This window comes from Macaca mulatta, chromosome 20 (assembly GCF_049350105.2).
Source record: "Macaca mulatta isolate MMU2019108-1 chromosome 20, T2T-MMU8v2.0, whole genome shotgun sequence".
Classification (NCBI taxonomy): Eukaryota; Metazoa; Chordata; class Mammalia; order Primates; family Cercopithecidae; genus Macaca; species Macaca mulatta.
In genome coordinates, this window is record NC_133425.1 from 20608242 (window position 1) to 20634974 (window position 26733).

General features: G+C 46.0%; 3 protein-coding genes across 9 annotated transcripts in view; 2 read left to right on the forward strand and 1 right to left on the reverse strand.

Moving 5' to 3' along the window:
* The window catches only part of ACSM1 (acyl-CoA synthetase medium chain family member 1), a 58269-nt gene extending 57118 nt beyond the window's left edge, over positions 1-1151 (forward strand). For both annotated transcript variants that reach the window (XM_001089283.5, XM_077986442.1), the window contains 2 exons: positions 174-293; positions 814-1151. In XM_001089283.5, the coding sequence (XP_001089283.1) occupies positions 174-293; positions 814-900 (207 nt within the window). In that variant the 3' untranslated portion in view covers positions 901-1151. The remainder of the gene's footprint in view (positions 1-173; positions 294-813) is intronic.
* The window catches only part of LOC696244 (acyl-coenzyme A synthetase ACSM2B, mitochondrial), a 130941-nt gene extending 107240 nt beyond the window's left edge, over positions 1-23701 (forward strand). For 2 of the 3 annotated variants that reach the window (XR_013411916.1, XM_077986440.1), the window contains exon 12: positions 23637-23691. The gene's annotated coding sequence lies outside the window, so the exon portion shown is untranslated. Of the gene's footprint in view, positions 1-23636 lie in introns of all 3 variants that reach the window. The other variant, XM_077986441.1, reaches the window with a different exon arrangement.
* Positions 1-26733, reverse strand: part of THUMPD1 (THUMP domain containing 1) — a 67342-nt gene that overhangs the window by 24160 nt on the left and 16449 nt on the right. Inside the window, exons 5-9 of one of the 4 annotated variants that reach the window (XR_013410831.1) lie at positions 23552-23747; positions 14644-14812; positions 14358-14523; positions 3579-3808; positions 427-520 (exon numbers count right to left, since the gene is read on the reverse strand). The gene's annotated coding sequence lies outside the window, so the exon portion shown is untranslated. Of the gene's footprint in view, positions 1-426; positions 521-3578; positions 3809-13941; positions 14524-14643; positions 14813-23551; positions 23748-26733 lie in introns of those variants that run through there. The other 3 variants (XR_013410832.1, XR_001441668.3, XR_013410830.1) reach the window with 3 other exon arrangements.

Here is a 26733-nt window from a genome sequence, read left to right on the forward strand (position 1 = left end):
CAAGGCATGGAGTGGGAATTGGAAGTACAGGGATTTACACCTGGTCCTCTCCTTTTCCAAAACCACTGTAGGGTTCAGTGTCACCTTGTTTTACCACTCATTCAATAAACATTGACTTTTTAAGCTATGGAGTAGGTTGGCACTCACTGTGAGCCCATGCCTTCATTCTGCAGGTGGTGAAGGCCTTTATTGTCCTGACCCCACAGTTCCTGTCTCATGACAAGGATCAGTTGACCAAGGAACTGCAGGATCATGTCAAGTCAGTGACAGCCCCATACAAGTACCCAAGGAAGGTGAGTGAGGGCAGATGGAAGGGATTTGATGCCCCTGAAGAGTTCCCTGCTAGGACGGGCTAGGTATCACTGTAGGTAACAAACAGCCCCAAACGAAGGTTTACAACACTGAAGGCTCTTTTTCTGCTCATGCCTCATGTCCTCCATGGCTCTCCTGGGACCTGTCCTCCACATCCCCTCATTCTGCCACCAGAATAAAGGAGCAGCCTCCATGTGGGACCTGCCAGCTGCTCTAAGAGATGAAGGAGAGGGTGGTCAGTCTTGATGGCTCCCAACTCTTTTGCCTCAAGGTTATATGCTTCACTTCCACTCACATCTCCTGGGTCAAAGCAAATCCCATGGCTACATCCACCTTCTAGGGGTCAGAGGGAGAACCTGAAATACTTGGGGACTCCATTAAGGCCACCATATGGTATCAGCCTGCATGGGAGACTGCAGAGGGACAGAGGAGGAGAGTGGAGAATTGGTAGGAAATGGCAGCAGGACTGAGTCACTGTGGATTTGCTTTATCCTCAACCAGGTGGAGTTTGTCCCAGATTTGCCAAAAACCATCACTGGCAAGATTAAACGGAAAGAACTTCAGAAAAAAGAGAAGGGTCAGATGTAATCAGCAGTGAACTCACAACCCACTGTGCACCTAAGGCAAATCCCTGGCCACTCTAGTCTCCCCGCTATGGTGAAGATGAGGGTGGGGCATTGAGAGTGTTGATTTGGGAAAGTATCAGGAGTGCCATAATTCCAATGTTTTTGTTCTTTTAAGTTAAATTCAGTTACTCTGCTTCCTCCAAGTCCTCTGTATCTTTAGAATTTCCCAGGTGAGCACTCAGATTGCAAGTAATAAAATACTGATATCAACAATACCCTGTGTTGAGCATTTATTCTGGGAATTAACTTATGTTAAATGCCCTCCCTCTGTAATTCTCCCTAATCTCCAACCTGAGATATCTTGGGACCAGATTCTCCCTCCTGGCACCAGCATCTCAAGGTAGCCCTAAGCACCCTTCAACAGCCAGGACACACAGGTCTAGGAGGGATGCCCATGTGGCTCCAGGCACCTGCCCGTGGCCTGGGTGAGGCCCCAGCAAGGCCAGGGAAGGACGCATGTCCAGGGTGGTCAGCATTGGCTTGGGGACTACACTTGCCTGCCAGACCACCTCTGCCGCCCCACCCAATGGGCTTCCGCACAATGGTCTTCCACCCAGTGGCCTTCTGCCTTTGTATCCCCCAATAATGCCCATGTGCACATGCATCCCAACCTAAACCTGGCATGCATGAGTGAGAGCCCCAACCTCTAGGGACCCAGGACTCCTGTAGCCCTGCCATGGGCCTAGGAGCCCTGCCTCTAGCTTTCGCCAGTAGGAACCTACATATCAGCCCTTCCCAGTGACCCAGGAACTCTGTCCCCCAGCCCTTCCCAGAGGACCCCACTCATTCACCCTCCCAGGACCCAGGGTCCCTCCAACCCAGAATCCCTTGACCACAAACAATTTTCCTTCTTTGAATCTTACCTTCTCCAGGCATCTAGAGCCCTCCTCACATCCCTGGCCTGGAATTCTATAACCTGACCCTTTTATCCATCCCTCCTTGGGGCCTAAAAGGGGACTACCAGGGGGTCACCAGGAACTTGGAAGAGCAGGGACAGAAAGGGTCCAGCCCGGGAATGAGAGGAGCACATATCGTCCCCTTCTCACCCACAGAGGTTCCTGGGTTTCTTAGGTGCACAAACCCAGGAACTCACAGGGAAATAAACAGACACCACAAGCACAGAGACACTAAGGCACAGAACCACTCCAGCTTCACTTGGGCACAAAGGGGTATGGCCCACAGACAGGCTTACACACACACACACACACACACACACACCAGGAGATCACAGATACACAAGGCCATGAGACACAGCCCCACAGGGCAGATCCCACACACAATGGACACTCGTGCATACACACACACACACACACACAGTCACAGACCTACAGGCAGAGAAACAGACACAGAACACAGACATTAAGAGAAACATAAACACACAAATACAGACACAATCAGGGACATCCAAAGGAGAGGCAAATTCACACACACAACACACACATACACACACACACCAAACAACACACATACAGATACAGAACACAGACATACAGAGACACTGTCGCAGCAGCACACATGCCCAGAGACACATTACACAGTCACAAACACACAGATTTGCACAACCAACACACACTCATTCAGGAAGACACACAAATATATGCAAAGATAGAGAAAAACAGAGCTGTCCAGAGACAGCTACACGGTGACATACTCACAGATACTCAGACACACAGGTGCATACGTGCAGATTTACACATCCAGACATGCACACACTCCCAGACCCCAGCCCACAGGACAACCACATGGTGATGGCACTCCACAGGGCACTCCTAAGGCAGTGGAGAGAATAGACCCAGACATGACCTGGCCCTCCCAAGCTCTCTTGGAAGGGCGTATGTTCCAGGTTCCAAACCCAAGGCTGGGTGTGTGCCCCTTTCCAGGCCTTCAGAAGGGCTGTTCCTGGACCCCAAAATGCCAGAGAGGCCAGGGTTGGGTGACTGTGGGGACAGGGGCACAAGGTTGAGCCTGGGACCCTGTGTGGGTATGTTTAGACAGGGCAGTGTTGCATGGCACTTAGCAGATCTAGGAAGTCAAGAGAGAAAGAGAGGTGTGCCCCCCAGGACCCTACCCTGGGCCAGAGTGGGCTGGCACCCAGGAATCAGAAAGAATGCGAAGGTTCCAGAGAGGACCTGTCCTTGGGTTGGGGGTTGGGGGATCAGGTGGGGGAGGGGACCTTGGAAGAGCATGGGCTTCTTGTGGATTGCCCACTGTGAGGCCCCAAGTACTGGGCCAAAGATTTGTGGAGAGGGAGTATAAATCCTCAGGGTATGCTGAGGCAGCTTCCATACAGGAGAAGGTTTGGCAGAAACCACAGTTCTGCTCCTGAGCCTCCCGCTACCCTGCCCCACGTGTCCTGCTGCTTCACTGATAGCTGACGGCCTTTCTCTATGACCTGTAGCTGAATCTCCCACCAGCGCTTGAGGACTTAGTTTGAACCAGATCCTTTCCCAGAGCCCCTTCTCCTCCTCCTCCTCCAGGTGCCCAACAGCCATCCCTTCCCTTCCCTCCTTTTCCCTGCCCTCCCCATCCTCCTCCACTGAGATCCCACTCCCATCCCTATCCCCTTCGTTCCCCCAGTCCTAAGCCACTCCCACCTCTGTCCTGGCCACTTCAGGGTGCCCTGAGAGGACCAGGACTTACCTGTGTGGTGGCTGCTGTTTTGGCTCCTCTTGCAGGGGTTTTCTAGCCATCCATTCACCCTTGAAAGTAGATGTTTGGACCCACGGGGTTTCTTCCTTTTTGTTGGGTTGTGTCAGGCGGCGTAAAACTACACAGCCTGTAATCCCAGCACTTTGTGGGGGCCGAGGTGGGCAGATTGTTTGTGTCCAGGAGTTCAAGACCAGCCTGAGCATCATAGCAAAACCTCATCTCTACAAAAGATTCAAAAAAAAAAAAAATTAGTCTAGCCTGGTAGGGCGAGCCTGTAGTCCCAGGCTCAGGTGGGCAGATCGCTTGGACCCAGGAGGTGGAGGCTGCAGTGAGCCAAGATTGCACCACTTCAGCCTGGGTGACAGGGTGAGACCTTGTCTCAAACAAAACAAAAAAGTGAAATGTCATTTGAGTTTTGTATCATCTGCTTTGATGATTTTTTAGAAACTTCTGAGTCATCCATGTGTTCTCCTCTTGGGAGCTGCCTCCAGGGAGTCTGTGTCCAATCAGAGTGAAGGGAGCCTGAGAAGCCAACCAGATGGGAGAGGAAAGGGTTGCACCCTGCTGGGATGTTTGCAATGTGGGAGTCATGAGGAGTGACATGGCCAGGATGTGAATGAGAACTCTATTGTCTTTTGTTTTGTAAAATGCGTCTTGTGTAGATCATTGATTTACCCAAAGCAGAAAGAGTCTTAAAGTCCTATAATTGTCCAAATAAAAAGAAATGACAGGTTTTTACTTTGAAAGTTTCCACCCTCACATTATAAGCCTCACCACTACCCTCAGGAGAGGGCACCTTATAGAGATGAGAGTATTTGTTCTGACCAGCATCCACCAGATTCCGAGAGAAGGATCTGGAAAACCCTAGTGATGGGGAGCAACCACTGCATCGAGGCAGAATCACCTCACATGAGTACCTCCAATCGAAGAAGAATTTGTTGTTTCTTTTGAGGTTATGAAGGAGGAAATGTCTTGATAATCTTTGTTGGAATTTTTTTCCCTTTACCTGCCTGCATTTTCATAGATCAGTTAAACTCTTTCCCTACTTCACCTCTGAAGACTTGGATAAGTTTTCCTCATTGCATTTTCCACCTTCACCCTTGCTCATGGCCGTCGACTGTCAGAACCTAAGCTTTCCTGGCCCCTTTGGATCTCATCTAGGTAGAAGCCCACGACTGATAAGCTGCATCCAGATAGTTGTCAGATGTGACAAGAGTGCCCAATACAGGGGAGGCTTTTCTGGTTAATGACAAGATGGCCTTTGTCCTTCTCATGCATTTGATCCACATCTTTAACCATCGTGTCCAGAGCTCCTCGTCCCTTTCAGACAGAGGCTACTCAGAAAGAGTGTGTCCCTCCCAGGAGCCCAGGCTGAACTCACTTCCACTGTGAGGCTGAACACGAAGGTGCTACCGAGCTCAGATGCTGTTTTTTAGAGAGGTTTTGTTTGCACAAAACTTTGTCTTGGTATGTGGATTGGTCTGAATTACATTTTGAATGTATTTTCTCCCCCAATACTTGTAAATCCCTAGTGTTTGTAAAATAATATATGTGCCTTTTGTGGTGGTGGTCACACATTCCCAAAAGTTTGTATTGCTTTCCATATGGATTTCCAAGGTTGCTACTGATTGCTTTAGGTGCAATGCTCTAACATATGAAAGTGAACTGTTGTTATTGGTTACTTGGTATTGTGCTTTTAACTAACTTCAGTTCTTACAGTTTTAGTCATAATTAAGAACATATGTTATGCAAATCTTTATGGACTTTGAAAATCTGACACAAAGTGCCCTGTTTCAACAGCAAAGTGAACGCTGATTTTCAAAAGTTAATGTTTTTACAAACTTGAGCTAAATAATCTGTGATTATTTTGTTGGAATATAACCCAGGTATTATTAATATAACAGCTGTCTACTCTCAGTTTTATGTATATATAAACATATCTTTATGTAATATTTTCATCTATAACTTTAAGACTTTTTTCCTATATTTTTCTTATTCTTTCATACAGTGTGGGCATATTTTTGGATATATTATAAATAATGTGATACAAATTTCTAAATATTTAAAAGAAGACCTTGACTTCTTGACCATTGTAACTTTGTATTTTCTTACCTCCATTTTAAATTGAGTTAAAAATTTCTAGGTAAAGTTCTGAAACTATTTTTTAAAATATTTGCAATGTTTTTGTCACATAAATGGAAACTCTTTCCAAGGGAGAGGATTGAGTTTGTGTCTCATATTTCCTTCCTACAGTTTAAGTGTTCTAAAGTCCCATATAGTAAATAGCATCTTTTTAAAGAATACAATTTGATTCCTTTTACATATGGATGCAGCAATTAAAGCATCACCACATTCCAGATTCAACACATTCCTTCCTCTTCAAAGTTTTCTCCTCTCCTTTTTAATATGCCTGTCCTTCTCCCTCCATCCTACTATCCTCCCTGTGAACTGCCATTTCACATCATGGAGTCATACAGGACAGGCATTCTTGTTCCAGATTCTATAAAGTCAGCAGAATCATTTTCACATTGACCCATACTGTTTTAAATATTAATACTTTGTTCTTTTTTATTGCTGAGTAAAATGCCTTTGTATGGACATATGACAGTGTCAATCCTCTCGCTTGGAAAGAGATACGAGACTTGTTTTTCCCATTTGGTCTTTGTCCTGAAAACAAAAACCCAGAAAGCAGCACCTCTGCAAGATTTCCCTGTGTATCCTTGCATTTTTGCAACTCCATGATCAATTGACAGGGAAAAGATCCAATTGATAGAATGTCTCAAATTGTTCAAACATATAGAACATGAATAATAATTATTTTCAAACTCTTGTTCACAGGAAAACTCACTGACATGAGACAAGTGACTTTTGGCAATTACTGTCAACATTTTACTATAAAAATGCTCATACATACAGCTTTGATTTGTTAATATTTTAATGAACATGACTTAACACACATCTACCCATCTTTCCATTCCTCTACCCATCCCTCAGCCCATCCTATTTTAGATGTATTTTCAACTGAATTGGAGGCATCAACATACTTCCTGCTGAATAGTTTAGCAAGACTAACATTAACTATAATTCAATATTTCTTTATAAAATTTTCTTCTAAAGAAGAGTGACATAGAAGAAAACATGCAAATCTTAAGTGTAAGTTTACTAACTTTGAAAAGTACATACACCAGCATAACCCACCCCCTTTTCAAGATCTACACTATTATGTCACCACAGAAAGTGAACTCTCCCTCTTCCTAGACAATCCCTTTCTCATGGCAGGTTAATTTTGCTTATGCTGGAATTTTGCATATATAGATGCATGCCATGCCATAGGTATTCTTTTGTGTCTGCCTTATTCTGCTCAACACAATGTTTCTGAAATCATTCCCATTGTTTCACAGATCTCTAATTCAATCCTTTCCATTTTGGACCCAGCATATTCTGAGTTCAACCGGTTGAATGGCTATCTCCGTTTAATTCACCATCTTGAAACATTTAAAATTAAGATGTTTTCTAAGAATATACAGTTAAATCCGAGGAATCAATGTAGGAATGTTATCAGAAGGTGTTGGAACGTACTCAGGTGAAGTCTTTGTCTTAATTGATGTAAGAGTCTAATGGAATTAATATCAAGAATCTTAGAGAAATCCCCCAGTATTCATGCCATTTTTATGATCTCTACCTTGGTTATTTTTAAGCACTAAAATTTGATACTTATTTCTGAATGAAATCATCTCTTTATTGTATTTTCTTACTTACGCTGATCTTTAAATGGCAAAGATTCATGTAATGTAAGAAAGAAGTGTGAGTCAGAGGGATTCTTGTATCATACAATACATGACAAATAAATACAATGTCATATTCAATTTAAAAAATAAGTAAATATAAGTAAATGAGTAAATGTAAGTAAATAACTTTAAAGAAAAGATAATTACTTTACACCTAGCTTGTCTAACCCACAGGTGACAGGCCACATGTGGCCCAGGACAGCTTTGAATGCAACCCAAAACAAATGTGTAAACTTTCTGAAAACATTATGAGTTTTTGTGTGTGTTTTTTTAGCTCATCAGCTATTGATAGTGTTAGTATATTTTATGTGTGGCCTAAGTTGAAGAAAATTCTCCTTCTTCTAATATAGCCCAAGGAAGCCAAAAGATTGGACATCCCTGCTTTAGACCAAGAAAAAAGACACACCACATTCCCAAAGCCTAAGAAGACTACCAGCCATGCAAGAAGCATGACACTGGGAACTTCCAATCTTTCTTGAAACAGTGGAATCCCCTGGTGATATCTGAGGGTCTGCTTACTTCTTGGAGGAGGCTGAAGGTTTCTAAGGATAATTATTTGTGACTGAAATATTGTAAATGTCATTGACCCTCCTCATTATTTCAACTGTTATTATTCCAGGTCATCAATTTTCTGCCTGACCATTTTCATCCTGGGCCTGACTTTTTTTTTTTTAATTCCTTAGATGCTTATCATTGTTTTTGTGTTCCTGGGACTGGTATTTGCCATTTTCTTCTGGAATACTAGCCTTGATGTGAGTATGCTGACTTCCTGTAGAGGTATACTTGTAATCATAAATAAGAAGAAATTATTTTAAACAATTCATGGTTCTGGACTTCATTATGAATATTGGGTTTGACCCAAAAAAATCAGAAAGAAAATGATTTCTTAGCATAAGAATTATAAAAATAGCTGCCATTTACATTATGACAATTAAATAGGTTTGTGTTTGTTTAGTAGGATGTCAACAGAGCTTTTGGTCAAAAGTAAGTTTTTTTGTTTTTTTTGTTTTTTACCTTTGTGCTCTTTATCCATGAGGGCAAAGATCATGTAAAACAATTTTGAGCATATAGTAGTTGCTTAATTAATAGGCATTGGATGAGTTATTAATTTGTGATAATAGTTCTTTCCCCTCAAATCTGATTGTTTGTTATTATGTTAATTCTGAGTCCAAAAACACAAATATTTTAAGTATTGATTTCTTGGATTTTTTAATGTGCTATTGTGCTTATTTTAAAGGCTAGTAAAACTGATCTTCTAAACAATTGCTATTCTCCTAGTAAATGTTCCTTCAATGGTAATGGAAGCCATGTGCAGACAAGACACCATGCAGCCCTTCAATAAGAGCTGGCAGGCTGACTGGATGAGAGGCTGGCTAAGGGGGCAGCTAGGAGGCTGATCGTGAGGAAGTCTGAGAGGCTGGCACTCAGACCTCTCTGAGAGACTGGCTGAGAGGCTGTCTGGCTTAAGAGCCAGACAAGAGGCTGGCTGAGAGGTGGTATGAAAGCCTGGCTGCCTCAGAGGTTGACTGGTTGAGAGGCTGGCTTAGAGGCAGGCTGAGAGGGTGACTGGCTGAGAGGCTTATGGACAGGTTGGCTGGAAGGCTGGCTGGCTGAGAGGCCAGTTAAGGGGGTCTTGGAAGCTGGCCAAGAAGCCAGCTGCCTGGATAGCCAAGAGGACACTTGAGAGGCTGGCCGAGAGGCTGACTTGGAGGCTGTTTGAGAGGCTTGTTGCCTGAGAGGCTGGCTCAGAAGCTGCCCGGTTGAGAGGCTGGCTTAGAGGCTTGCTAAGAGGCTAGCTGGCTTAGAGCTTTGCTCAGATGCTGGCTGGCAGGTTGACTGGCTGAGAGACCACCCAAGGGTGTGGCTGGGAGGCTTGTTGAGAGGCCAACTGGGAGGCCAGTGGAGAAGCCGGCTGGAAGCCTGGCTGAGAGGTCAGCCGGGAGACTCCCTGAAAGGCTAGCAGTCTTGCTGACTGAGAAGCTGGCTGATAGGCTGGTCCAGAGGATGGCGGCATCAGAGGCTTCCAAAGAGGCAGGCTGGGAGGACGGCCTAGAGGGCTATATGGGAGGCTGTGACAGGCTGGCTGGCTGAATGGGCTAGCGACTGGCTGAGAGAATGGCTGACTGAGAATCTGCCTGGATGAGAGAGGCTGGCTGCCTGAGAGGCTTGTTCAGAGGCTGCCTGGCTGAGAGGCTGACTTAGAGATTGACTGAGAGGCTGGCTGAGAGGCTGGCTGGGAGGCTGTTTGAGAGGCTGGGCGAGAAGATGACTGTTTCAAAGGCTGTCTGACTGACTGGCTGAGTTAGAGGCTTACTGAGAGGCTGGCTGGCTGAGAGGCTGGCTGCCCAAAAGGTCAGTTGAGAGGCTACCTGAGAGGCTTGCTTGCTGAGAGGCTGGCTGGCAGGCTGGCTGGCCGAGAGGCTGGCAAAAAGGGCAGCTGTGATTCTGGCCAAGAGGATGGCAGTCTGGCTAGCCGAGAGGTTGACTGGAAGGCTAAATGAAAGACTGGCTGCATGGCCAAACGGCTGGCTGGGAGGCAGGCAGAGTGGCAGGCTGAGTGGATGGCTTGCTGAGAGCCTGGCTGTGAGGTTGCCAGGCTGAGAGGCTTGCTGAGAGTGTGGCTGGCTTAGAACCTGGGAGAAAGTCTGGATGGGAGGGTGGCTGGCTGGGGAACTGGCCAAGGGGCCAGCTGGGAGGCTGGCCAACCAGAGGCTGACTGAGAAGGTAGCAGATAGGCTGGCTAAGGGTGGCTGCCTGAGAGGCTTGCTTGCTGAGAGTCTGGCTGACTAGTGTATTAAAGGCTGGCCGTGTGGCTTGCTGGGAGTCTGGTAGAGGCGCTGGTTGTCAGGCTGCATGACAGGTCTTCTAGCTGATAGGCTGGCAGGCTGGCAGTCTGGCCAAGAGACTTGCTGGGTGGCTGGCCGAGTAGATGGCTAAGAGGCTGGTTGAGAGGCTGGCTGCCTTGCCAGTGTAGGGGTAGGCTGAAAGGCTGGTCCAGAGGAGGCTGGCTGGGAGGCTGTTTGAGAGACTGGCTGGGGAGGCCGGCAGAGAGGCCAGCTGGTTGACTGGCTGAGAAGCTGCCTGGCTTACAGGCTGGGCTAGAATCTTGTTGAGAGGCTGGCTGGCTGAGAAGCTTGCTAAGAAGTTGGCTGGTTGGTTAGTTGACTGGCCAAGAGGTCGGCCAATGCCGGGCCGGGATGCTGGCCTAGAGGACACCTGGGAGGTTGACCGACAGTCCAGCTGGGAGGCTTGCCAAGAGGCTGGTTGGAAAGTCGGGTGAGAGGCAACCTGGAAGCCTGGGTGAGAGGACAGATGGGAGGCTGGCTCTGAATCTGCATGGCTGAGGGACCGGGTTAGAGGCTTTATGAGAGGCTGGCTTGGAGGCTGTTTGAGAGGCTGGCTGTCTGAGAAGCTGGCTCTGAGACCTCCTTGCTGAAAGGCTGGTTTAGTGGCTTGCTGAGGGGCTTGCTGGCTTTTCGAGAGCCTGACTAGCAGGCTAGCTGGCTGAGGCAAGTCAAGGGGCGACTTGAAGGATGGTTGAAGGGCCAGCTGGCTCACTGGTCAAGAGGCTCGCTGGGAGGTTGGTTGAGAGGCTGGCTGATAGGCTGGTCCAGAGGATGGCTGCATGGGAGGCTGGTGAAGAGGCAGGCTGGGGGGCTGGACATCAGGCTGTTTAGAGGTTTTAGAGGCCGTCTGGGGAGTCTGGCTGAGTGCAGGCTTTGTGGTTAGCCGAGAGGATGGAGGTGAGAATGGTGACTGAGAATCTGCCTGGCTGAGAGGCTGGGTTAGAGGCTTGTTGAGATACTGGCTGGCTGAGAGCCTTGTTGGGAGGTTGAGAGGCTGGCTGCCTGAGAGGCTAGCTCAGAGACCACATTGTTGAGAGGCTGGCTTAGTGGCTCGCTGAGATGCTGGTTTGCTGAGAGGCTTGCCAAAGGGCTGGAAAGCAGGCTAGCTGGCTGAGACACTGGTCAAGGGGGCATCTTGGAGACTGGCCAAGAGGATGGCTGAGAGGATGGCTGGCTGCATTTCTGCCTGGCTGAGAGCTGGCTTAGAGGTTTGCTGAGAGGTTGGCTGGCTGAGAGGCTTTCCGAGAGCCTGGTGGTATGTTACAGAGGATGGCTGCTTGACAGGCTGGCTCACAGGCTGCCTAGCGGAGAGGCTCACTTAAAGGCCAGCTGAGAGATGGGTTGAGAGGTTTACTTGCTTAGACGCTAGCTGGCAGGCTGGCTGGCTGGCTGAGAGTTTGGTTGGTTGGCTATCTTAAAGGCAGGCCAAGTAGCTTGTTGTGAGGCTGGATGGCAGGCTCTCTGGCTGACAGGTGGTCTGTCTGACTGGGTGTCTGGCTGAGAGGCTGCCTGGTTGAGAGGCTGGCTTAGAGGCTTGCTGCGAGGCTTGCTGTGTGAATGGCTGGTGAGGCTTGCTGAGGTGCTGACTGGCAGGTTGGCTGGCTGAGATGCCAGCCAATGGTGCGGCTGGGAGGCTTGCCAAGAGGCTAGCCTGGTATAGAGGCCACTTAGGAGGCCAGTCAAGAGGCCAGCTGAGAGACAGGCTCAGAAGCTGGCTGTCCTGCTGGCTGAGAGAGTGACTCATAGCCTGGTCCAGATGTAGCTGCAAGGGAGGCTGGGGAAGAAGCAGGCTGGGAGTCTGGCCTAGAGGCTGTCTGGGAGGCTGTTTAACAGGCTGGCTGGGGAAACCAGCTGAGAGGCTGGTTGGCTGGTCGGCTGAGAAGCAGGCTGAGAAAATGGCAGGCTGAGAATCTGCCTGGCTGAGAAGCAGGCTGAGAAAATGGCAGGCTGAGAATCTGCCTGACTGAGAGGCTGGCTGAGATGTTTGCTGAGACAATGGCTGGCTAACTGTCTTGCTGAGAGGCTGGCCATGAAGCTGTTTGGGAGGCTGGCTGAGGAGGCTGACCAAGAAGCCAGCAGGCAGGCTGGCTGAGAGACTGGCTGTCTGGCTGTTCCAGAGACTGGTTGAGCAGAAGTCTGGCTGAGAATCTACCTGGCTGAGAGACCAGTTTAGAGGCCTGTTGAGAGGATGGCTGGCTGAGAGACTTCTAAGAATCTGTTTGAGAGGGTGGCTGCCTGAGAGGATGGCTGAGAGGCTGCCTGGCTGAGAGGCTGTCTTAGAGGCTTGCTGAGAGGTTGGCTATCAGGCTGGCTGAATGAGAGGCTGGCCAACGTGGCGCATAGAGGCTGGCCAAGAGGACATCTGGGAGGCTGGGCAAGAGGTTAAATGCATGGAAGCCTGGATGAGAGACTGGCTGGGAGGCTGTTCGACAAGCTGGCTGCCTAAAAGGCTGGCTCAAAGGCTGCCTGGTTGAGAGGTTGGCTTAGAGGCTTTGCTGAGAAACTGGCTGTATTAGAGGATTGCCAGGAGCATGGTTGGCAGGCTGGCTGGATGAGAGGCTGAGCAAGGGTTTAGCTGGAAGGCTGGTCAAGATGCAGTCTGGGTGGCTGCCTGCCTGAGAGGCTGGTTGCCTGGGAAGCTGGCTGAGAGGCTGCCTGCCTGCAAGTCTGGCTTAGAGGGTTACTGAGAGGTTGACTAGATTAGAGGCTTGCCTGGAGGCTAGCTAGTAGGTGGGCTGAATGAGAAGCTAGTTGCTTGAGAGGGCAGTTGAGAGGCTGGCCAAGAGGGACTGGCTGGTTGAGAGACTGGCTGGTTGAGAAGCTTGCTGAGAGCCTGGCTGGTTGAGAAACTTGTTGAGAGATGGGCTGGTTGAGAAGCTTGCTGAGAGATGGGCTGGTTGAGAAGCTTGCTGAGAGCCTGGCTGGTTGAGAAGCTTGCTGAGAGCCTGGCTGGCAGGTTGGCTGGCTGAGAGATCTGCCAAGGGGGTGGCTTGGAATCTTGCCGAGAGGTGGGCTAGTTCCCTGGTTTAGAGGTCACCTCGAAGGCTCACTAATGGATCGCCTGGGAGGCTGGCCGAGAGACCCACAGGCTAGCTGTCTCAAAGGCCAGCTGGGAGGCTGGCCAAATGACTGGGTGAGAGGCTGACCCAGAAAAGGGCTGGGAGGCTGGGCTGGCTGAGATGCTGGCTGGCTGAGAGGCTGGATTAGACGCTGAGTGGCTGGCTGGCTCAGACACCTCAGAGCCCTGGTCTATGGATTTTCTTAACTATCAACTGACTCTGGACAGGTAGGGCTCTAAGAATCTATAAATGAGCTCTAAATCAGGGGTTCCCAGTACATATCAGAAAAAAGTCACTCATCCCGTAGACACAGACTAAAATTGAAAATAGAAACAGTCATGGATTGGAAGAATATCAATAAACCCTGAAAAGAAATAGCACTGCTCCTTTTCTTCAGGTCGTATGGACATTTAAAGTTCTGTAAATTTACAGCTACTTTAACTTTCATATCTGCCCAGGTACTATCAATATGTATGAAGAGAAATGGGCATAAAATGACCAGAAGTACTGAGAAAAGGTGAAAGCATCAGAAATTAACTGAAAAGTTTTAGGGTTACACCTAGAATGTCAGAAGTGTACAATTACATGGAAATTTAATTTACTAATGGAGTTATATAGTCCACAATAAACAATTTAAATAAACAAAAAAAGAAGCTCCAAAAAACGTAAATAAATGTTTCTTTTCTTAAAGCAGATCTCATGGTACAATACTGATTGATGAAGACATAGCCAGAAAATGTCTGCTCTCATCAGCACATATAGCTCCCATTCTAAAATGTTATTAGTGTTTTCTCAAATGAAAGAAAAATAAAGCCTTTGTGCTGACTTAAGGTGGGAAGGGGAGTTGGCCCATTTGCTTTCTAGGCTCGTCTTTTCAGTTAAAAGTAACCAAGATGTCAGAGTGGGGCAATGTTCACAGTCAGTGGAGGAGACTGAGCTCCACCATTCTCAGGGGAGCATCTAAAAGACATTCAGCTGTGGCATCTGAGAAAAATAGGGTCCTGCCACCAAACGAGACACATGTTCTCTGTAGTAAGTACTTAGAATTGTTTCCAGGAAACATAATTGTCACCCCACCTGAGCTCTCAACCCCAAAAGGAGAAGCAGGCTGTGTGGATTGTGCAGCAGAAGTGGCCACCTTCACAGTGAGCTCTCCAGAAAGTTCTCTCTAGGCCCAGTTGTCCCTGGGCTGGCTCCTGACTCTTGCGTGTCTCCATGACTCTGCTTCTCCATCTTTTCCCATCTAGAAGACACAGAAAGAATTCACTTGAAGAAGAATTAAAATACCAAGTTCTTTACTAGACACTCAAAGCTTCATCTTAAAGCAAAAACAGCCTTAAAAATGTCCATCACAGTTACCTACCTGTGCTGCTTGTAGACAGCCTTCCTCTCGGCCATCTCCCTCTGCAAGGTTTGAGCACAGAGCTGTGGGGAGAAAAATACATCCACGCCCTGACCTGGCAGACTATGCCCAAAAGCAAGGGGCAAAAAACTGCTCAGTTGTCAAGGGGCTTTCTTACAGAAGGGACGATCTGAAAAAAACCAACACATGAGAAATTGTATGTTGAGAGAGTCTAAATGGCATGGCATTATCCACATCAGCACTGAAGGAGCCTGCAGCTGCGGGGAGGAAGGCTCCTTACCTTGTGTCTGTAGTAGTTTTCTACTCACCACCAAAGCTCTTGGGTATCTTGAATTATTTTCCTATGGTTTAGAATCACTTTCATCAAATAAGCACCATTTCAGTATGTTTTTAAATAATCTGCCATGTTTCTGTTATCCTCACAACTGCACCCTTGCACTAACTATACACAGAAAATGTATTTCACAGGGTTTTCAAAGTACAGTATGACCAAAACTGTTGCTATAATGATGTTCCTCTTTTACTTCATGCCTGCTGGGTTCTGAGTTGACAATGTCCTTACCCACTGGGCACCATTGGGTACCTCATCCTTCATTGGGCATCTTTGATTATAAAGCTCTAGTCTCCTTGTATTAATATCCTTGCCATATTTCACAGAGTAGAAACAGCTGGGCACAGTCCGTTTGAAAAAATGTGGTTGATCCTACAACATGCTTTGTCTAAGAATGACGGCGACGGATACCAGCCCTAGAATGGCAGAAATGAACTGAGTTTCTACACAGTCTGACCCGACTGGGGTCAGGAGATGTTTTGCTACTTCACATGTTTTGGTCACTGGTAAATCTGAAGGTATTTTGTTTTCTGTTGTGTGAATTCTCTCTCTCTCTAAATACGTCTTCTGACCACTTGTTTGTATTTCTGTCTTAACTGGTTCTAAACATTGTACAAAAGTTAAAAGCAAAACACTCCGATGGAAGTTTCCCATGTGGCTGGTGTTCAGTTTCTGAACTCACTTGAAGGTGTGTATTTTTTCCATAACCAATTTCCCTTTTTCCTCCACCTCTGATAGCTGCCTCTCTTTTTCTGCTCACTCACATTCTTTCATTCTCAGCTTCCTGAGATGAAAACGGAGGGAAATGCACACACATGATCCTCTTGCCCATGTGGGAATCTTTCTGCCATTCTGGCATCTGAAGGCCATGATTCAAAGGTCCCCCACAGCCTTCCCATACATGAAACAACTGATATTCAACAATAGGGAGGAAGAATTGACACCTCCCATTGACAGATTAAAAAAAAAAAAAAAAAAAAAAAAACACAAACCACTCTGGCCTGCTAGCAAGTCACCTGTCATTTCCAGCTTGTCTCTGTGGCTCCATAGTCCTATTCTTAACTAAATGAGCACTATTAGAAGCTTCTATGAGATGTACTATGTGTACTTCCGGGGTCAGTCTTGTGCTTGACACACTGAAAGTTCATTTTAGTTCAGTGTGGAAAATCAGATCTCACCAACTCATCACAACTAACTCCATCAAGATGGAGCAGGGGATGGCTCCTCATCTGACTCCTCCCATAGGAAGACCTGATTCTCATTTAGAGGCTGATGCCAGAACCCAGACAGTCAGCCTTTGAGAGATCCTTCTAGGACATGATGTCATTAACCCTGCAGTTCACTACTGCATGTTTCCATGATTCAGGACTGGAACTCTGGTCATCGACCTGAGGGCAAGAAGCTGTTCTTCCCCTTTCCAGGACAAACTCATTTCCATACTGTGGAGATTCCAATAGATAGCATAACTTCCTGGCTATGCCTGTTGGACCTCCAGGCTCTCTGCTGCAGATCTGTGGATCCGTCATTTACATTTCATGGCTTTGAGATAGACTTGAGAAAAGACATCTAGGAAATAATAACTGAAAAATGACATGAGTATACTTCACACCTGAATTGTACACTTCGACATTGTTAAGATGGCAATGATCATGTTATGAATGTTTTATTATGAATATTTTACCACAGGTTAAAATGTTTAACAATCTGAAAAGGAAGTAATTATCTTCAGTTCTCTGAGTTCTAGAATTTGTAACATTTCACCTCCTGCTCCTTCCTGATCTGTAGCAGAGCGTCTTATTCTTTTCCTGCTCTATTCAGGGTTCACGTTCCCTTCTGTGACAAAAACATTGCAAATATTTTAAAAAATAATTACAGAACTTTACCTAGAAATTCATAATTCAAATTAAAATGTGGATAAAAAATACAAATTCACAAGGGGTCGGGAAGCCAAGATCTTTTTAAAAATATTTATAAATTTGCATTACACTATTTGTAATATATCCAAAAATATGTCCACACTGTATGGAAGAATGAGAAAAATATAAGAAAAAAGTCTTAAGGTTATAGATGAAAATATGACATAAAGACATGTTTATATATACACAAAACTGAGAGAGGACAGCTGCTGTAATAATAATACCTAGGTTATATTTCAACAAAAATAAACACAGACTGTTGTTTAGCCCAAGTTTATAAAAATGTTAACTTTTGAAAATTAATGTTCACTTTGCTGGTGAAACAGCTGCACTTCATGTCACATTTTCAAAGTCCATAAAGATTTGCATAACATAGTCTTCCTGGAATTGTAATTCAAACTGAGAGAATTGAAGTTAGTTAAAAACGCAATACCAAGACACCAATAACAAGAGTTCCCCTTCATATTTTAGAGCATTGCACCTAAAGCAATCAGTAGCAACCTTGGAAATCCATATGGAAAGCAATACAAACTTTCTGGAATGTATAGCCACTGCCACAAAAGGCACACATATTATTTTACAAACATTAGATTTACAAGTATTGGGGGAGAAAATGAATACAAATGTAATTCAGACCAATCCACATACCAAGACTCAGTTTTGTGCAAACAAAACCTCTCTAAAAAGCAGCCTCAGAGCTCTGTAGCACTTTCATCTTCAGCCTCACAGTGGAGGTGAGTGCAGCCTGGGCTCCTGGGAGGGACACACTTTCTGAGTAGCCTCTGTCTGAAAGGGACCAGAAGCTCTGGACACAATGGTTAAAGATGTGGATCAAATGCACAAGAAGGACAAAGGCCATCTTGTCATTGGCCAGGAAAACCTCCCCCATCTTGGGCACTCTTGTCACATCTGACAACTATCTGGAAGCAGCTTATCAGTATTGGGCTCCTACCTACATTAGATCCAATGGGGCTGGTAAAGCTTGGGTTCTGACAGTCGATGGCCATGAGCAAGGGTGAAGGTGGAAAATGCAATGAAGGAAATTTACAAAGTCTTCAAAGGTGAGGTAGGCAAAGAGAGTTTAACTGATCCATGAAAATGCAGCCAGGTAAAGGGAAAAAAATTCCAACAAAGATTATCAAGTCATTTCCTCCTTCATAAGCTCAAAAGAAAGAACAGATTCTTCTTTGATTGGAGGTACTCATGTGAGGTGATTCTGCCTCAAGGCAGTGGCTGCTCCCCATCACTAGACTTTTCCAGATCCCTCCCTAAGAATCTAGTGGATGCTGGTCAGAAGAAATACTCTCATCTCTATAAGGTCACCTTCCTTGAGGGTAGCAGTGAGGTTTTATAATGTGAGAGTGAACACTTTCAAAGTGAAAACCTGTCATTTCTTTATATTTGGACAACCATAAGGACTTTAAAAACATTTCTGATTTGAGTAAATCAATGATCAGCACTCGACACATTTACAAAACAAAGGACAATAGAGTTCTCATTCACATCCTGCTCATGTCACTCCAAGTGACTCCCATACTGCAGACATACCCAAAGAATACAGCCCTTTATTCTGTCACCTGATGGGCTTCTCAGTTTCCCATCACACTAATTTCACACAGACTCCCTGGAGGCAGCTCCCAAGAGCAGAAGACATGGATGAATCAGAAGTTCCTAAAAAGTTATCAAACTGGATGACACAGAACTCAAGTGACATTTCACTTTGTTTTTGTTTTGTCTGAGACAAAGTCTCACCCTGTCGCCCAGACTGGAGTGCAATAGGGTGATCGTGGCTCACTGCAACCTCCATCTCCTGGGCCCAAGCAATCCTCCCACCTCAGCCTCTCCAGTAGCTGGGACTACAGGCATGCATCACCAGGCCCAAGTGATTTTCTTTTGGAATATTTTTGTAGATACGGGGTTTTGCTGTGATGCCCAGACTGGTCTTGAACCCCCAGACTCAAGCAATCTGCACGCCTTTCGGGCCTTAAAGTGCTGGGATTGTAGGTATGAGCTGTGTAATTTCATGCCTCATGACACAGCCCAATGAAAAATAAGAAACCCTGTGGGTCCAGTATCTATTCACATGGGTGGACTGATGGCTGGAAAACCCCAGCAAGAGAAGCCAAAACAGCACCCACTACACCCGCATGTCTTGGTCCTCTCAGGGCACCCTGAGGTGGCCAGGACAAAGGTGGGAGTGGCTTAGGGCTGGGGAAGGGAAAGGAATGGGGATGAGAGTGGGATCGCAGTTGAGGTGGAAGAGAGAAGTGAAGGGAAAAGGAGGGAAGGGAAGGGATGGCTGTTGGGCACCTGGAGGAGGAGGAAGAGAAGGGGTTCTGGGAAAGTATCCAGTTCAAACTAAGCCCTCAAGCACTGGTTGGAGGACCAGCTACAAGTCAATGAGAAAGTCGATCAGCAAGGCAATGGGACACACGGGGCAGGAGAGCGGGAGGCTTAGGAGCAGTTGGAGGAAGACCAGGGCTCTGGGTTCCGCCAAACCTTCTCCTGTCTGGTGCTGCCTTAGCAACCCTAGGGCATTATACCTCCTCTCCATCAATCCCTGGCCCCAGAATGTGGTGCCTTACAGTGGACATTCCACGTGGTGCCTGAATTCTTCCACACCCCCTCCCCAACCTGAGAACCCAAGCACCATCCCAAGGACAGATCCTCTCTGGAACCTTCTCAGACCTTCAGATTTCTGGTCCTCCCCAACCCAGCTCCCTATTCCTACTTCTGGTCCACTTCTTCTTTCCTGAGCTTGGCTGCAAAACATAAAAACCAAATGATGGCAGGATCGCAGGAAGAACCTCATGTACAAGCAGAGCACGAGACTCCATAGCCCCCTCTCAGCTATTTACAAGCAACAAAACATCAGTAGGATGCAGAAGGTCTGAATAGCGAACCCTCTCCAGCACATACATGTACCCTCCATCCATCATCCTTATATCTTGGGAACAAATGTTGGAGATACATTCATTTTAAGCAAATGTGGTACATTTACAAAAATTAACCGGACTTGTTTTGTTAATCAAGCAAATCTCAATATATTTAAGAGAAATCAAATCACATAGCATATTTCTGATCATATAATTGTGCGAGAAACAATGATAAAAAGCTAAGCAAAAATTTTTATATGCTCGGAAATTAAAGTGCCCTTATAAGTCAGATATAAACATGAGAAAGAATCCAAAATGAAACAAAACCGCCTTTGCACTCAATGATAGGATCATAATATGGCAATAGAATGTTTCTCTCTGGCCTGGGTAATCCACTTTGTGGCACAAGGTTGTGTGATCTCAAATCACCCCAACCCACCTAGGTATTTTAACATCTGAAATGGAGTGATAATGTCACTAATCTGTGTCATCTTACTGCCTGTGAGTGTGGACTTTAAATTTTGAACCCTAATAAGGGGAAGAAAACCAAATTGATTTCCATGGCTGACCTCCCAGGGATGTCCAAGGATTCTGTACTTTTCGAGAGACAAAGATCTTCAGCTTCTCTCCTGGGCCATTTGGCCACAATACCCAGAGGGTTTGGCTGCCTCATGAGTGATGAGTGGGGAGTGTCAGACAGGTAGACAGAACCCAGGGGCCCGGTGATGAGAACAGACCCCCACTGTCCATCACCTTTTCTGGCCCTGTCCTCAGCTAAATTTCCCAAAGGCCTTCTTCTACCTGATTGCACAGAATGTGCTTAAACTTACTCAGGCCTCTGGCAGCTTAAAACCACTGCTTGAAATCCCTTTACCATTTACTAGAACATAAAGTTATTGTAAACAGGAAATATTCTGTTGATGCTACAAATAGTCAATGCCTTTACCAAAAATAGAAAGAAACCCTAAGAAACAAGCAAAACAAAAACAAAACAGGTATAACAAAACACTGGAATGAAATTCTACCTGTATGTTGTTGCCTGCATAAAGAGCCCCAGATTTGGGTTGTCTTAGTTGTAAAAGAAGAGATCAAGTGAAGGGGGGGTTGAAGTCAGATTAGCCCAAAAGTGAATGGTACAGAGTACCATGATGTCCATGAAAGTTTGCCAGGGTCGTCTTGATTATAGCCCAAGCAGAGACAGGGAAAGAAAGGAGATGTGAGCAGAGTTTGAGGCCTCAAACAGGGGAGGTTATTCATGCAGCCTAGGAAAGGTTCCCAAAAGCAGGGTCAACCTCCTTTGCAGGCAGGTCCCTTATGGAAGCAGAGCCAGGCATCTTGGATTTGAGACCAGCTGTGTGACCCTGGACTGATTTCCTTCCATACAATGAGAGTGCCAGTGGCTGTATGCAAAGACTGTCTGAGGATAGGAGGAAGCAATCTATGGAGCACCTGTGCACCTGAGTATCGTCACCTCCCAAGGGCATCTTTCCTTCCAGAACTCGTGCCTTGGAAGGTCCTCGGACACTAAAGGCAGTGATGATGATAACAGCAGTAAATCATCATTTACTGCTGAAGAGGGAGAGCCAAGGGGTAGGGCTTCTATGTCCTGGATAGGAATGAGTGTCTGGACACTCCTGGGGACAGCTGAGTGAGTCCTGTAGGGCTCATAGGTCTCCTGGGGCAGGTCCATCTTCAGTGGCATTGGGCCTAGGCCGAGATGTTGAGGCAGCCACTGGAGCATCAGCAGTACAGGCAGGCACAGAGGCAGTGGATCCAACAGAGGTGGCAGGTTTGGGATGATCTGGTAAGCAAGTAGTGTCACCAAGCCTGGCTGACCACTACCTCCCACAGAAGATGCTCTGTCCCTTGCCTCACACTCCAGCAGGGCAGAGGCTGGCACCTGGAGCCTCATGGAGCATCCCTGAGACCTCTGTGTCATTAAATGGGTACTTGAGTCACTCAGGGCTATTGGAACAAGGAGGGAAAATCAGACCCCAAGATGTTTTGGGAAAGTGTTTAGCAAAGCACAGAATACACACACAACACAGGGGCACTAATATTGTGGGAGCTAATATTTTATGAACTCCAGCCCTAATCTGAGCACTCTCACCTGTGCAAACTGAAAGAAACGGGAGACTTTCAGGAAAGATAGTGTCTGAGTTTAACTTAAAGGAACTAAAACGTTGGAATTTTTACACTCCTTACACCCTTCCAAGTCAACTCTTTCAATGCTCCCATCCTTATCACTATCATGTGAGTAACTGGGGCAGTCAGGGATTTACTGACTTAATGTCACTCAGTCGATTCTAAGTTCACTGCTGATTACGTCTGACCAATCTCCTTTTTCCAAACTTCACTCTGTTTAATCTTGCTGGTGATAATTTTGTGCAGCTCTGGGACAAACTACACCTGGTTAAGGATAAAGCAAATCCACGGTGACTTAGTCCTGCTGTCATTTCCCATCAATTCCCCACTCTTCTCCTCTGCCCCTCCACAGTCTCCCACATAGGCTGACACCATATGTTGGCCTTAATTGAGTCCCCAAGTATTTCAGGCTCTCCCCTGGACCCTTTGAAGGTGGATGTAGCCATGGGATTTGCTTTGACCCAGGAGATGTGAGTGGAAGTGAAGCATATAACCTTGAGGCAAAAGAGTTGGGAGCCATTGAGACTGACCACCCTCTCCTTCATCTCTCAGAGCAGCTGGCAGGTCCCACATGGAGGCTGCTCCTTTATTCTCATGGCAGAATGAGGGGATATAGAGCACAGGGGCCAGGAGAGCCATGGAGGACATGCAGCATGAGCGGGAAAGAGCTTTCAGTGTTGTACATTTCCATTGTTTGGGGCTGTTTGTTACCTACAGTGATACCTAGCCCATCCTAGCAGACACGCACCATCTACTCCACACTCTGTGAAGCGGGCTATACTATCTCAGGTTGTAGAGGGCATTAAGTGAAGTAAAAATGCATGTAGAGCATTGAGCCCATGGCCTGGCACGCACAGTGAGTACTCAATGTCAGCCATGTAGCTTCATAATGTGTACTGTCAGTACTCAAATAATGCAACCAAGTATTACAAAGAAGGAAATGTAAACTTTTTTGCATATGTATTTCTTCAAACTTTATTTTCAAACAGATAGGATAAAACTATGTATTTTTTTCATAGCCAGTGTTTTCTCTTGATAGTATATTGTTAAAATATTTTTATCTCAAAAATAAAAGATTTTTTGAGATTATCATTTTAAATTACATGATAATGTTCAATTTAGTGAATAATTTAATTATTATTATTGGATTTTTGTAGGTTGCACACAGCATTTAAAACAACTGAAGAAAAATAAAAAGAATGTATTACATACTGTAAAATTAATATGATTTTGTTAATTCTTTTATTCATATGTATAGGACATATATATAATACAGAATGCATTTCTTATTATAAGTTACGTTAAAAAACAGTTTAGAAGCTGCTGATTTGGATTTCCTTTTCAAATTTTGCAAGATTATAAATAACCTTTTTAAGTATTGCTGGGCCCCTATCTGGTTGTTTTTTTTTTTAGGTGAGCATGTCAGCAATAATTCCTTTTGGGTTTCTGACACAAGATAGCAGTTTTCATCCAAATAAGTCAACTCCTTCACCCCATCCCTAAGCCACTCAGATAGAAGAAAAAGCCAGTACTGTGACTGCCGAAGCTTCCCCAAGCATGGCCATGCTATGAGACGTGGGACAGCCAAGAACTGGGAACTGCTCAAGGGCACCAGGTCCCATCTGTCTGCACTCACTCACCTTCCTCATGTACTCGCATGGGGGATGTCACTGACTGTTCAAGGGCACCGGACCCCATCTGTCTGTGCTCATTCACCTTCCTCAGGTACTCGCATGGGTGTGTCACTGACTTTACATGCTGCTGCAGCTCCTTGGTGAGCCGGCCCTGGTCATGGGACAAGAACTGTGGAGTCAGGACAATGAAGAGCTTCACCACCTGCAGAATGAGAACAGGGGCTCATGATGAGTGCCAATCTAGTATATAGTTTTAAGAGAAAACGTTTGTCAAATTAGTGGGAAAAAAAGGTGATGTTTGAGTCTATAGTGGTCATAGAGCATGAGGGCTTCAGAAAAAAACAGGACCAAGTTCAAATCCCTGTACTTTGAATTTGTGCTTCATGCCATGCAAAATTACTTTACCCCTCTTAACCTCAGTTTCCTTCTGTGTGAAATGGAACAATGAAGTTTCATTCCTCATTCAGTTTCTGTCAAGATTTCATGAGATAATACATATAAAACATCCAACTCATTTAAATGTATAATCATTCCTCTCATAATTAGTAGTGGTGAGGTGGGAAATTAAAGAAAAATAAAATTAAAAAGAAAGAGAAATAAGCTTCCTTATATTAGGCTGACTTTCCCAAAGGCAGCAACAAGCACAGCCCAGACCCAGAAAAAGCCTTGATAATACTATCTAATGTGCTCTGAAGACTCTCCCAGCACTCCCTCAACATAGCGAGAGAAAAAAACAAATTTTCCTTTGTTTTATGGTATAAGTTTATAGATTCCTGTTCTCTGTTAGTGACTTCAAGTATTCTGTTTCATCTAAGTAGCACAGCGAAGGTCATGAGCCATCTGAGCAGACCTGAGCTACGGCCACCTGGGCACCATAGTGAAGGTTATAGGATAAGACTGTGCCTAGGCAAACCTAGATAACAGACATCTGGGTTGCATAGCAACGGTCATGGCCATGTGTAATCCTGAGTTATGAACCTGTTACAATTTAAATAACTGCCTTTGTTCTGCCTCTGCATCCTTGCTGTTATGCCACTATGCTTTGTGCCACTGTAAGCTTGTTTCAGGCTAGCCCACTCCCCTTTTTGAAGTGTGTATAAAAGTCAAGTGCTGTCTTTGTTCATCTTTGTTCTGGGCCCAGATTTTGGATGCTGAGTCCGCTGGGTCTGAGTGCACTCAATAAAGATTCTCCTGTATAAACCCCAAGGTCTCTCTTGCCTTCCCGATTTTCCACAACAGTGGGATCAATTTCACTATTACTGTATATACAGTTCTGTGCCTGAAGCCTACAAAGAAAGAAAATGTTGGCCAGGCACAATGGCTCACACCTGTAATCCCAGCACATTGGGAGGCTGAGGTGGGTGGATCAGCTAAGGTCAGGAGTTTGAGACGAGCCTGGCCAACATGGTGAAATCCATCTCTACTAAAAATATAAAAATTAGCCGGATGTGGTGGCAGGCACCTGTAATCCCAGCTACTCTGGAGAATGAGGCAGGAGAATCACTTGAACCTGGAAGGTGGAGGTTACAGTGAGCCAAGATCATGCCACTGCACTCCAGCCTGGGTGACAGAGTGAGACTCTGTCTCAATTTAAAAAAAAAGAAAAGAAAAAAAAAAGTTAACTCGCCAGGCGTGGTGGCTCACGCCTGTAATCCCAACACTTTGGGAGGCCGAGGCAGGTGGATCACAAGGTCAGGAGATTGAGACCATCCTGGCTAACACGGTGAAACCCCATCTCTACAAAAAATACAAAAAAGTTAGCTGAATGTGGTGGCGGGCACCTGTAGTCCCAGCTACTCTGGAGGCTGAGGCAGTAGAATGGCGTGAACCCAGGAGGTGGAGCTTGCAATGAGCCGAGATTGCGCCACTGCACTCCAGCCTGGGTGACAGAGTGAGACTCTGTCTCAATTAAAAAAAAAAAAGGAAAAAAAGTTAACTCAGCCAGGCGCGGTGGCTCACGCATGTAATCCCAGCACTTTGGGAGGCCAAGGCGGGCAGATCACAAGGTCAGGAGATTGACACCATCCTGGCTAATACAGTGAAACCCCATCTCTACTAAAAATACAGAAAATTAGCTGGGCGTGGTGGCAGGCACCTGCAGTCCCAGCTACTCTGGAGGCTGAGGCAGGAGAATGGCATGAACCCAGGAGGCGGAGCTTGCAATGAGCCCAGATCACGTCACTGCACTCCAGCCTGGGCAACAGAACAAGACTCCGTCTGGGGAAAAAAAAAAAAGTTAACTCTAAAAAGTGCTAGTGATTTGTCATTTTTATTAATTATAACCCTTTTTAGTCACACAAGGCTTTGTACATGGCAGGTGCTCAATAAACACTTGTCGAATCAATGCATGTGCACTCCGGAGCCACACTGTTTAGATTCTATTCTGCCTCCACCACTTATTAACTATGTAATCTGGGCAAGATAATTAACCTCTTTATGTCTGCATTTCCTTCTCTATAAAATATATATAAGAATCCCTAGCTTATTAGGTTGTTGCGAGGGGGGAATGATTTGGCACACAACAGGGGCTTGTTAAATATTAACTGTGATGATCTCCTTCCAAATCTCTATTTTCAGAGCCACAGACGAGTGCCACCTGCTGACCCTACTGTGTAAGTGCACATGATCACCAACTATGCTCTTTTCTCCACCCAAGGTCCAAGAATTGGGTAGTTAAGGCCTGGAGGTTTCTTCTGCATCTGGCTTCTCAGTGCCCATATAAAGACTTTTGTATTCTCTTCCTCATATTCCTGCAGATGGGGTCCAGGTTGCCCAACACAGTTGGGTGATCCTCAGGGCAGTGACCACCTATGCCAGCCCTATGAGGTAGCTGGAGGATCATCGTTCCCTCCTTCTCAGGCTCTGGGTAGATGCCAAGTCTGGGGTGACCCATGCCCTCAAGTTTCTCACTTTGGAGGGTCGCATTTTCCCTTGGCAAGGAGGGTAAAGGTCACAGGAAGCCAGCGACCCATGACCTGCCTGTGCCATGGGCCCAAACTCCTGAAAGTATGCATTACAGGATATTGAGCAGCATCCCAAGACTCTACTCGATGCCAGCAGCACCTCCTCCCCACCATTTGTGACAATCAAAAATGTCCCTAGGCTGGGCGCAGTGGCTCACACCTGTAATCCCGACACTTTGGAAGGCTGAGGCGGGCAGAGCACCTGAGGTCAGGACTTCAAGACCA